This window comes from Ambystoma mexicanum, chromosome 14, assembly GCF_040938575.1.
Source record: "Ambystoma mexicanum isolate Mex_15411 chromosome 14, UKY_AmexF1_1, whole genome shotgun sequence".
Lineage (NCBI taxonomy): Eukaryota > Metazoa > Chordata > Amphibia > Caudata > Ambystomatidae > Ambystoma > Ambystoma mexicanum.
Genome location: NC_090940.1, coordinates 158,222,025 through 158,234,934, shown reverse-complemented (window position 1 = coordinate 158,234,934; position 12,910 = coordinate 158,222,025). Strand labels below are relative to the sequence as shown.

Sequence of the window (12,910 nt, the reverse complement as noted above, 5' to 3'; positions counted from 1 at the left end):
ATCAGCATAGGAAAATAAACTGCACACAACACTGCCAAGAATATTTTGCAGCATTTGCAGGTTAAGAGCCATGATAGTTGAATCAATGTAATACGAAACAAAATACCCATCAAGTCCTTGCATTCAGGGAAAGGGAGAACTCTTTACTCTCAGTGTGTTTCAAAATGTGTTGAAATTGAAACAGCTTTCAAGCCTGCTGATTAAATGGACAAGATCAGTGCTCAAACGTCCCCGTTTGCATGCCTTTATTTCAAATTATAGTGTATTCTAGCAAACAGGAAACGTTTATTTGGTCAGGGGCTCCATTCTGCAAAAAGAAGCTGCGCTCAAAACCATGACCTGTTGGCAATTCAATGGAATTAGATGTATTTGTTTAGTGCCTGGGATGTCCCTTCAATGCCATCCCTCAATGTTTGCGATCTATTATCTGACTCGGGCCTTGGCTATTACTCTGTGTATTCACCTATCACTCGCCAATAGAGAAATTCCCCAGGGTGCAAGGTGAGTTCTTTCAGATTCTATGCTGACCTTTACAAACAGATCATAAGACTCACAAATTGTACCAGCCCACTTGCACTGGTGAGGAGATTTTTTTATTGTATAAAGGGCGAGTACCATTTGCATGGTAGTCGACCTTGGTGGCGAGTATGGGGATGTTTGAAATTTGTATTTGTTATTTACTGCAAACAAACTTTGCAGTGAGTGTCGCTGTACATGGCTGGCCATTGGGCGGTAGCATTGTACCAAATATGAAGTGTGCTTACGGTGACATGCACCATCTTACACAAAGCATTAGTAAATATTTTTGTCACAACAGGGCAAGTGCATTTCTCAAAGGTCAAGTAAGGAACTTGCCCTGCGGGTTTAGTGGGATTTTAAAACCTTTTCAAGGCCTGGATTCCACTCCAAATCATTCACCTTTGACTCCAAGATGCCGAGAAAGCACAGAAAAGAAACTCCTACAGCATATGTGGAGCAGAATGTAGCACCCCTCTCCCCATTCTATCCCCTTATACATTTCCATGACATCTGGCATGCCTATATTCGCAGGTGACCCTAATATCAGCATCCCTTGCTCTCCCGCAAAGATCCTATTATTCTCTTTGTCACCGATTCATCGATGTTCTATGACGAAGTCAGATACCTTGGTACCAAGCATCTTTCCCTGGTCACAACACTACATTTTGTATTTCATCACAAGTTTTTCAATTTGAGGCAGCATTTCTTTCTCCACAAAAGTTCTTCTACATGTTCAATATTTTCTCTACTTCAAGATTGAATCCTGAGGAGCACAATGGTGTTAGAACAAAGACTCAGACTGCTCTTGAAGAGTTCTTAACAGGCAGACGCAATTCATTTAAAGAACCGGACTTGTCTAGCCCAGCGTGTGTTATATAATTTGTAGACACCTCTATGATCCTTTAGACTAATAACTTGTTTAGTGTGCTCAAGGCATTCTGCCTAAAAGGCATGTTTTCTGCATGGACCCACTTTGTTAATTTACCCAAAATGTGATGGTCCCCATGTAAATATGTCAGCCCAATGAAGCTCATCTCACATGAATCGATCCCTTAATTGTTTTTTTCCATAGCTTAATGTATGATACATAAGGTTTCAGTGTTTTATTTTAAATATGTGTTGTGTTGCTATATCACCTCTTTCTCGCTTTCCTCATATTCTAGAGAAGGAAAAATGGGTGGTCCAGAAGCAGCTGACTTTTCCGACATCCTTCATATCAATCAAGGAGCAAAGTTGGCTCAACCAGGATCTGGGACTATTCTGTCTACAAATCCAAGCCGGGGTATTCTTCTAAAAGAAGCCTATCAACAACTGTCCTCCATTCGTGCTTGCTACCTTACTCATTTTGCTCACCTGGAACTCGCCCTTGGTCGGTCACAGGTTGCCTACAAAGGACAGACCCATCTCATCCACTCCATGCTGCTCCCTGAGGCCAAAGGACCCAGCTTGCCTTCTGATTGGCCTTTTCTCCCTCTAATCCTTATTTATAACAAAGTGGCCAATGCCGAGACACGCGGGACAATGCTGAATTCTCTGCCACCAGATTTGGTCAATATAGTTGTGCGAAACCTACAATGGATCTTGCTTCTGGAAACCTGGCGTGTTGGAGTGCTTCATGATATTTCTGCAGCTGCCAAACTGGCTCGGCTTGCCTGCATCTTTCTCACAGGCGGGGACTTGTTCAGGGAAGGGCCTGTTCATTGCTACACTGCTGCTCTTCTCTCCTTGTATTGTCAACCGAAAGTCCTTGATGCTTTACATTTAGATGTACCCCTGCCTGGACTATTTTCATTCTATGACCTGTACGCGAACCTCCTGGAACAATTTGAAGGTGTCTCTTTTGGAGATCCCCTTTTTGGCGCTTTTGTGCTTATTCCCCTCCAGAGACGATTCAGCGTTCAGCTACGAAGGTCTGTCTTTGGAGAGCATGTCAGTACCTTGAGATCACTTGGGATACCACTCAAAGAGGTAAGATACATTGGCAAATGGGCTTGAGTGGAAAAACCATACTTGTTACTCCAGGTACATAATGCACTTGTCACAGCAAATGGTGCTACCATACCTTACTTGCATTTGTAATCTAGGTGTTATACAGTGTTTATATAGTTAAATAGTTAAGTTACTTGCAAGGCCTCACCGATATAATTACACATACACACGCTGCATGACAATAATTTCCCATTTCCACCATAGACCTTGATTAATAGCTTGTAAAGTTGCATCGTCACAGACTTAATGTGTACAAATCCTAGTAGAATATGGGTCAGTGTTCATAAAGATTTTCTGTTTGCTGCTTTCCTCCCATAGACTTCTATGGGACACCTTTTCTTTTTGCTTTGTTTAGACTCAAGTCCTGCCTTTTTGGAGGGACTTAAAGCCTTCTTCTTTATTTCCCTTGCCCTTATGCTCATTCTTATGGGAAAACTGATCAGTCCATAAGATTATCAGTACTGACAGACTATGGGCTTCATTCCGAGTCTGGCCGTAACCCTGCCGGTGCTACCGGCGGGTTGCAACCGGACTCGGAATAATGTACCAGCGCCTGACCTCCCGGTGCCACGGCTCATTAAGAGTCCGGCAGACGGGAAGTCAGGCGCCGGTATATTTGTTAATCCCTATTCTCATACAGCCCTATGGGACTCTATGGGCTTGGAGACACAGGAGCGGCACCATTAGCAACGTTGCTGGTGCTCCCGTGAAGAGTCTGCCTACCGTGGCTGCTGCGCCTAACAGGGTCAGATCTGTCGGGCACAGCGGCCACAGCAGGCAGACTCGTAGTTTGCCAGTCCAGAAACAAGGGTGCCGGTGAGCTTACCGGCAGCTTTGTTTCCGGACCGGCAAACTCATAATGAGGCCCTATGTCTCTCTTTCTGAATTTCTTGTATTGTTACAATTGGACACATCACCTTAAAGTCTTGTGCGATTAGGATACTTTGTATCCTTATCTTTTTCTGTAATGGCTTTTGGGCTTCTTTTACAAGGTGCCTAGGATTAACTGGTGGCAGCAGATATTTTTCTACCGTGTTTTTGTTATTTTACTTGTGCACTTATGCATTTACCGCAAATGGCTACCAAGGGTGGCTAGCACCCTAAGATGGCCATGCCACAAGATTTTCACTTGTCCATTGGCTATATTGTTCATTGGCCTTCTTTCTGCCTTTTCGGGGTCTGGAAATGCCATATATGGAATGCCCTTTCCTGGGGGAAACTGCTACGTTTTCGGGCAAAGGGGTGGTTTGTGTGTGAGCCTGTATGTGAGGCTGGGACTGTCTGGTCCCAGTACACATTCGGGTGCCTGAATGCCTCTTCCTGGGCATATGTTGTGGCCAGTGGTTATTCATGATTGGATAGCCACTGCCTGTTTAAATGGTGCAGATCCTTACCATTGGTGGGGTTGGGCAAGCACCCAGCCCAAATGTTGGATAAAAGAAGGGCTCCTGCTGCCATTCGACAGATCATCTTTGGAGCCAAGTCCTCTACGAAGAAGAGCAGCCAGTTGACCACCCGAGGACGACCCCTGCAGCTGGCCAGCACCAACTCCAGTGAAGTACCGGTAAAGCCCTCCTCCTCTGTCTTATCTCAAGATGACCCATGTCTGTGCTTCAACCCTTGGACCAGTGGGAAAAAACAGTCTCAACTCCTGTTTGAGGATCTGTGCCTTCGGAAGGGTCCCTGAATCAATGGATGGACTGACCAGTTCTTTTCTGGGCTACCTCACTGGAGCTGTCGCCTTTCCAAGTGCATTCTTGGAACTTGGAGCATTTTCAACCTGAGTAATAAGACGCCGGCTCCAGCATTTTCTGCCTTCTTGTATCAACAGAAGCTGTGCAGGGCCTCCTCCTTTGTTCGACTATTGAAGAGCATCCTTCGCTGATTGACCTTGGAGACACAAATTGCAGTTTGTCTTCATTGTTCCCTAAAGGTGTACTAAGGTGGTCTGTTCTGATTCCTAAGCCACACAACCGATCGAAATGAAATCCTGCATTCAAAAGTGACCTCTGCACCCGCGACCACAAGGGCTTCCTCGAAGGGACAAAGCATAGACGATTGTGTCCCCAATGGAATCCAGAACCTCTCTGTTGGTCTCTGGAGAAATGAGTCAGGCGGGTAATTTAACCTCCCTGTTTCGGCCACTCCACTCCCGTTCTCCATAGTACATGGGTGTAAAATCCTGTCCGTAAATCACTCTTTCCTGACTTTGGTCATTGGAGGCCTGGTCAACGATCCCTTCCTAGGCCTATCCAATTGTATGGGATTGAGAGAATTTACTTACCTAACGTTATCTAACTTCTTGACTCTTTTAATCATGAACACTGGCATCGACAATCTCTTCAGAAACCTACCTGTGAAGTACATACTTCGGAACTGGGGACCTTTGAGCAGACGCCCCCAAACCATATTAGGGTTGAGCTAGGGAAGCTGTTCTATGATTATCCTAAATTGTATATTCTAATTTTAATGCATCTGAGCACTTACCTGTGTTGCACGGGGTATTGAATAAACTGCGTTCATATATCTCCGAGGTGAATGTATATATCTGTTTTATAGTATTTGTGACAGTATTTGACTAGAGGTTTTACCTGTTTAGTGTGGATGATAAAGGCCTAATAAACTATTGTATATGTGTATATTTACCTGTCTAATTGGAATTATTGGTGTTGCTCTGTGTGGAGTAATTGTAACTTAAGACCACTCTCACACCCTTTCTGAGACTAAGCTACCCTTTTGAGACTAAGCCTTGCTGCTCCGTTACCTACCTTGTTTGGGATTGGCTATACTCTAGTGCTGTCAGGATTCCATCTTCTCGGGATTCCGACCCCCGTGATAATACATAGTTTGTTCCCAGATCACATTCTGCAAATGGTGAGGCATCAATCTCCAATAATGGGAAAACCCCAATGTTAAGGAAAGTGCTGCAGCAGTTCACTCCGCATCTGTTCCCAAGATGTAAGAATGCACAATTCCTTTCTCAATATATGTTACCATGGAAACTGGGGAAGCCTGCCCGCCGGATCTGTCACCTGACTCACCCAAGGGGACGAGCACGTCATTCAGTTCAAACATAAAGAATGCCCTCTGTAGAGGAACGGCGCTTCTTAATGAAGTTTCTGTTGCCTTTTGTTTCGTGATTCTTGTTCCCGTTTTCCATGCTCCATTGAACCAGACAAACCTTTGTTCCCGGATTACGCATTTCCCTGAGCCCTTGAATCGTACCTCTGCCCTCGTGACATTCTGACCCACGCTTGCCTTACAGACTGTTTCATGATATTCCTCTTTGCCCTGCAATGCTCGCCTGTTGCCAGATACCATTGCTTGCTTTAATGGACTGCCTCGTTCCTAACGTTCTAAGCTAGATACTGGACGCACAACAACGACCTTGCCTGCTTCCACGACCTGAGATTTCCTCGTTCCATGCAACTCCTCCAGCGTTTCTTCAATCTCTTTCCCGAAAATGTTCTGGTGTTTGATCTTCCGCACGAACTGCCATTTTCACTGAGGATACTCTTGCACGAACTGCAATTTCACTGGGGATTGATTCCATGGACTAGAGACTTTTTCTGCACCATTTTAGGCGTCCTCGTGCCATCGGGGTAGGTTTGTTTTTTCTCTTTGGATTTTACATTCTGATTTCACTTCAAGGATTTGTGTTACACTTCAGGAATTGTGTCCACTTCAAGGATTACTTCCACCTTTCTTCATTTCCGGATATTTCTACCTTCATCATGTTCTGATTCCACATCTGTGCCTCTAAAGGGACTACAACCTGGTAAGGGTTATTGATTCTGTGTTCTATTGTTCCCTGGTCTAGCCCCTTGTACTGAATTCTGTATTGTGTTGTAGGTGTGCTCTGCTTCTGAAAACGGACACAGCGCACTACTGTCTACGGCCTGGTATATCGGTCCGCTCTGACTCAGAGGTTAGCCACATGTTCTGATTCAAGTAGCACCTTGCTTGTGTTCACTGTTATAGTGCTAACTGTGTCTTTTATGCTTTGCAGCTGGTGGGTCGAGGTTGGATTCCCTGTATTTCAATCAATTGGCACCTTGGGATTGTCGCATTTGAACAACCAAGGGGTACATTGGCAGGGAAGAACTTGTCTGCGAGTTCTGCTGTCTTCCGTTTGGACAGAAGGATCTCACATTGCTGTGAGAGAAGTAAGGGGGAATAGATCCCTAACAAGTGCCTCCCTGTTCACCATAATAGAATGGCCTCCAAAAATCCCCCCCCCCCCACCCCTTGAGGGTTGATTTTGGAAATCGATCTTAAATCATCTGCATACATTGTTCTATTTTGCTGGCTACATGGGGCCAATACATGTTCCTTTTTGTCTTACCACTTATCAGTTCTGATCAGAGCCGTGCTGTGTGTGGTTGGTTAGTATGCTGTGGTGTTCTCTGCTTATTGGGATGGTAATCATGATCCCTATAAGGTGCAGGTTTAGGTGTCTTATGAGCCTCCTTTCTTGGGTCATGCAAAGCAGTTTTGTGGGTGTGTACTCGCCATTCCAATGTACTTCCGAGTGGTCCATGCATAGACATCTGTTCTGTATAGTAAGACTTTCTTGTTCTAACGAATGGACACCTAATAGCTTATTATTGCATTTCTGAATCAGCTATAGAAATATATGTTTAAAATACAGAATATGTTATTAGTCAACAGAAAAGGATTCAGATGTTTAACATTTTGAAGTAACATGCTTATGCACACATATACAATCTATAACTGTTTTGCATAATATATTTGTTAGGAAAGGTTTATCTTTTTACATTTTCTCACAATTGATTTTAATGGAAGCTTTGCCTTTATCTTGATCACTTGCTTGGCCTGTGAGGAAAGTAAAGCTTTTTTCCCTTTACTTACATGCTCAGCTGATTGTGCCAAAGATGTCAATAACTCATGTGACAGTATCAGTACATTTCAATTGTTGTTGAGGAAAAACATGCAAATAAGGGCATTTGGGGTGATCCTTGTACCATTGCCCTAAACTTGGCGAGGGCTCCCATCTCCCTAACCTAGGTTCCGTACTGCTAAAATACTTCATGGTGGTGTTGGTTCATTATAGACAAGGTTCCACTACTGTATAAGAGTGTCCTACTCTGTCGAGGCCTAAAGCTCTTCGCCTTCTCGCTTGTCCTTGGGGACTTTCTATGTGACCTTCACAGGGGTACCCTGATGGTCTTCTCATATCTTACCTCTCTGTCAATGGTTTTCTAGTTCTTATTCTCACTCTTCCTCCACTCCTCCTCTCTACTTTGCCTCCAGGTCTTATGCCTTTTCTGCTTCATTCTACATTTCTACTCCCTAATGGTAGTACAATTCTGCTTCCTCCGCTTTGCTCTCTTCTCCTCCCTTCTGATCATCTTCTTCTTAGAGGTTTCTCTCAGTGATTTCTGTCAGAAGATTTGATTATTTTCTTTCCTGTTTCTGCTCTCCTCATCTGTTCTCATCTTGCTCCTTCTCTCACACTTCCTGTCTCTACTCTCCTTCTACCTCCTCATCTTACTCCTCCCCTCACTTCTTTGGTCTCTACTCCCCTTTCTCTCCTGATCTTACTCCTCCTGTTTCTACTTGTCTCCTCCCTCCTGACCTTACTCCTGCTCCTCTTACTCACTCACTGACCCACAGACATAAATCAAAATGTCTACCACTCTCTCAATCCCAACACCATATCCTTACTCTCTCCAGATACAACAGTGGTCGCCTCCAGCCCCTCCTGGACCAGGTGCGCATTCCCCTCTGGTCTCTCGGTCCTCCTGCCCCTCTTCTGACCTCACATGAACACCTCTCATTGAAGACTTACTCTTGTATGACCCTTCCAATCCTGTATAGAAAACTCCCTCAGCTCCCATTGGGCACTTGGTACCGCTGTCTGCCTGAGCCAATCTCTACCTTGTCAACCCCAAAATCCTCCTATATCCTCTCCTTGTGGGCTGTCATTTTACCTGGGAGTCTTTACAATACTAGCAAAATCAACTAGTCCATTCGCATTGGTGAAGAGCTTTTATGAAGGCTGGGAAAATGTGCATGGCACTCGACCTTGCTGGTGGGTATGGGGATGTTTGAAACTTTTATTTGACATTAACTCCAAACAAACTTTGCAGTAAATGACAAATAAAGGTTTCACTCTGCATGACTGGCCTTTAGGTGGCAGCATTGTACAGAACGCACTGGTAAATATGTTGTCACTCATCACCATGGGGCGAGTGCCTTTTTCTTAGATCGAGTATGTAAACTAAGGAACTCACCCAGAGTGTCTAGTGAGATTTTTAAGAATTTGCAAGGCCTGCTTTTTATGGGCCTTTAGCCCTATCCTATTTTAAGCCTCCTTTTCTTTCGGCCAGCCATGTAATCTTTGGGGTTGTTTGTTCTCTGTGACCCTTCTGTATCAAGTATGTCACTATCCAGAGGGATTTGGGGGAGTGTTCCCTGATCTCCCCTACTGTTCTGCAGCTCCGTGCTGGCTCAGCTCCACCGCTGCTTCACTGGTCCCCTGTAGCAAGACTGGCGACCCTGTGGCAGGTGTTGGGTCTTCCATTCGGCTCCTAGATGGGTGAGGAAAGTCATTGTTCAACCCTTTGTGTCCTTTTTATCTAGGCTTGGTTTTGGCCGTTGGACCTAGGTGTATTGTGGTATTTGTAATCGTTGTTGGTTGCCGAAAGGTCTGCTCCCTGGGGTACGCCAGCCATCCCAGTCGTATTAGGAGTTTGGTGCATGTTGGTTAGCTTTAGTCACTGGCTCTTGTGTCTGTATATCATGACTCCAGGGCGCTATCTGAAAGATTAGAGACAGTGATCTGACCAGGATAGAGAAAGAGGCACCAATGCACGTAGACAACTCTACGCAAAGAGTGGAGCCCTGGATGAGGTTCAATCTCAAATCCCTCCCACCACCTCTGGGGCTGCTCTGGCATTGCCCCGATAGGCCACCTCCCCCAGATTGAGAGGGGTTTTCATGCCCCCTGACAGTGTAATGCCATGACCCGTTGAATCATATTTTTGGGGGACACTGATGAGCTCCTAAAGTTACCAGTGCTGTGGGACTGTTTCCCTCAGTCATGATTTCTGTTCCGTTTTAATTTAGCACTTACCACCTGTAAGGGTGCAGAAGTACGAGTCTGACACAGAGGTGGCGTATTTGTTGACAAATGGTTTTATTAGTGATAAACAAAATGGGAAAAACCTATCTAGCTCTTTTTCTGAGAGGATTTCGCTACATCAACAAAAAGACTAAGCACTCTGTCAGGAAGTCCGAAAAACAAAGTGTCCACCGTCATGTGTCCAAACCTATTTTCATCCCTTACCCACTAAATCAACTATGGAAAACTGCACCATTCTGGATCCAGAAGAATGCTTCTCCTGTTCTGGACTACAACTAAAATGTTCAATTCTTAATGTTCAAGTCTTGACACAAAACCACAATTCCCAAGTATCAGGGAGAGCCACTTCCCCTCTGATTCTTCCACTTCACAAATGTCTTTACAAGTCTGGTTCTCTGTCCTACCAGACCTATTTTGCAGATTCTCTTCTTCTAGAGTGTTGTACTTCCACAAAACAAGCGCCACCCAGTAAATCTGGTTCACTCTTCTGCCAGATTTGACTGTGGTTCTTTCTTTATCTACAGCCGTGTCCCACAAGAAAACAATCCTCAAAAGCAAAGTTCACAAAATATAGCCTCAAGTCTGGTTTGCTCTCCTGCCAGACTGGGCTGTAACTCAGATGTGTTTCAAAACAAATTGATAATGAGTGAGTGTGGGAGCCCCTCTACTGAGAACCAACATGGGTCAAATTCCCTCTTATATGTAATTTGCATATCATTATTTGTTCCACCCACAAGGGCGGTCTAGCACCGAAATGCTAGGCCATTCTCCTCTGAACAAGAGTACCATTAGCAACCCCAGACGTGTGCCTCTGCCTTTTTGGGCCTCCTCAGTGAGGTGAAGCGGACACTCTGCAGGGGACAGCGAGCAAGGGGTCAAACAATGTCCCTTTTTTCCTTTACTTCGTCGTCCTTAATTTTGTATGGGTTCCAGACCCCTACGGGACGTCTCAGGGGTTTGCGTCTTCTCTTTCAGTTGGGTCTCTGACCCTTTAAGGCTTTTTCTGGACTTTTCCGACTCCTTGTATTTCACTCTTCTGGAATACCTTGGGGTCTCCCAAACCTACTCTGTATCTTTTCTCTTGCTTCTGTGTATCCCGACCCCTTGTTGCCTTTTCAGGGCTTCCCTGACTTGTCTTGTATCTCAGCACTTAGTTTAAGTGCTTCTTTAGACTAAAATGTGTCCATTGACCCTTCTGTACTGTTCTTGTGCGACTTCCCCAGTATCATATGGATCCTAGACCCCTCTCTTAAGTTTGTCTTGGATCTCTGCATCTTGTGCTTCTTTAGACTGCAATGGGTTCTTGACCCTTATGTATTCTTCTTGTGTGGCTTCGCCAGTCTCATATGTGTCCCAGACCCCTCTCTGGTTTGCTATCATTTTTGGCCATCATGGTTCAGAAACCTGCCAGCCACTGTTTCTCACATGTCCACTTTGTATTTCTCCCCAGGGACTGGGATGAGGGAGAAGGGGTTCCTCAACTTTTCCCACTGTCTCCTTTGCTCTTCGTGATTCCTGCCACCCACTACAGTAACCCAGGTACCTTTTGTGGCATTACAGTTTGCTTTGGGTGACTTTGTGGGACAGCCTCTGCTTGCTGTGGGCTTTTGCACACCTTCCGTCTCTCTCAGCGTCTCCTCACTGTGCTTCCAGGTCCGGTCTCTCTCGGCTTGTGTTTCTTGCCTCGCTCGCATGGTGCCACTCCCGGCCGTTCCCAAACCTCCAATTCTCCAGCCAGGATAGATCTGAACACTGTCTGTGTTCAGCAAGTCTCTGCCATTGTCCCCCAGCTCTCTGCGGTAAGCCGTTCTCCAGCTCTCAGTTCCTCTAGTGAGGATCTGCCACCTGGTTCCTCCTCAGAGGTTTAGGCTCTCTGTCAAGACCTTTGAAAAGGGATTCTCCTGGGGTCCCCGAGTCCTCAGCACTTTGCCGGCATGCAAAGATTCCCCCTTCTTCTGACAGACCCTCTGGGCCCCAGCCTCTTCTCCTGCAGCGCGAGTTCCCGGCTCCTTCAGGGAGGGCTTGACAACACTTCCTGGTTTCCCTCCTCTATTTCTATTCGAGATGGACCAATCGGAAGCCAGCAACCAATAGACTGTTCCTTGTGATTTTCAGAGGTGATCCTCATGCTGCCATGCTTATCCCTTGTCACTGTACTAGGAAAGGGATCTTCACTTGGGTAACTCCTATTCTTCATCGTCCCATTTACTACGGGAATGCTAGGGTGGCAATGTCTCATGACCCTATGAGGGAAGGGGTGTTATTAAGATCGTAAAAGGTGGTCTAAGGTCAGGTGATTGGCAGGGATACCACATTCTCCCAGAGCCATTGCTACCGGTCACATGAAGGGTTTCCCTCCCCATGAGATCCACCCACCGAGTACCACCCCCATGGGGACTATAGGGCAGCGGCCTCACCACCCTGGCCTCATGGAAGCAGTGGCGATATCTTGGGATTAGTCACACACCTTACAGTAGGGAACTTTTGTATTCCTTTTTTCGCATTTGTCTTGCATTGTTGTGCCTTTTTTATTTGCCTAGAACAGGCTGGTAAAGGTGAACCATCTTTTACATCTTTTTTCAGTGCACCACTGTGTGCTAGCATTTATTAACTGCATAATGCTGCATTCAGTACCATATACACAAAATGACTGTGCTATTTGGTTTAAGAACTGCCCTTTGGCCATCTTGTTTTCAAGCCATCTTCCGACCCTCTTAGGTCTGGAAGCACCATATAAGGGTATGCACTTCCGGGATCTGGTTTGGATTCCCAGGCAAGAGCCTTTGTGTGGCTGAATTCGTCAGGACTGATTTTGGGGCTTTCTGATCCCAATTCACAGCCCTGTCAGGAAATGTCTGTTGCCGGGCAGATGTGGAGTTTGTTGATGTCTGTGATTGGACAGCCCTTAACTACGTAAATCCATCAAATCCTTGTCATTAGTGGAGTAGGGATAACCTGCAGTCCGGATGTTGATTTGAGTTTCTTCGCCACTGAGTCGAAACTGCTGACCCCTGACTGAGGTTTCTTCGCCACCGTGAGTTGAGCCTGCTGACCCTGTCTGGGGTTTCTTCGCCATCATGACTCGAGCCTGCTGACCCCTGACTGGGGATCCTTTGCCACCATGACTCGAGCCTGCTAACCCCTGACCGGGGATTCTTCCCCACCTTGAGTTGAGCCTGCTGACCCTGACTAGGCTTTCTTCGCCACCATTATGCCATTCTGGAGGTCACCCACTGGAACCAAGAGTCCAAAGATGTTAAACCTGCACTGAAGACTCAGAAGAATGCAGCTATG

The 12,910-nt window shown here is 45.7% G+C and overlaps 1 protein-coding gene across 3 annotated transcripts in view; it reads left to right on the top strand.

Moving 5' to 3' along the window:
* RPAP1 (RNA polymerase II associated protein 1) overlaps positions 1 to 12,910 on the top strand; it is an 850,859-nt gene that overhangs the window by 812,301 nt on the left and 25,648 nt on the right. For 2 of the 3 annotated variants that reach the window (XM_069638789.1, XM_069638790.1), the window contains exon 22: positions 1,683 to 2,487. In XM_069638789.1, coding sequence (XP_069494890.1) covers positions 1,683 to 2,487 — 805 coding nt within the window. Of the gene's footprint in view, positions 1 to 1,682; positions 2,488 to 12,910 lie in introns of those variants that run through there. The other variant, XM_069638791.1, reaches the window with a different exon arrangement.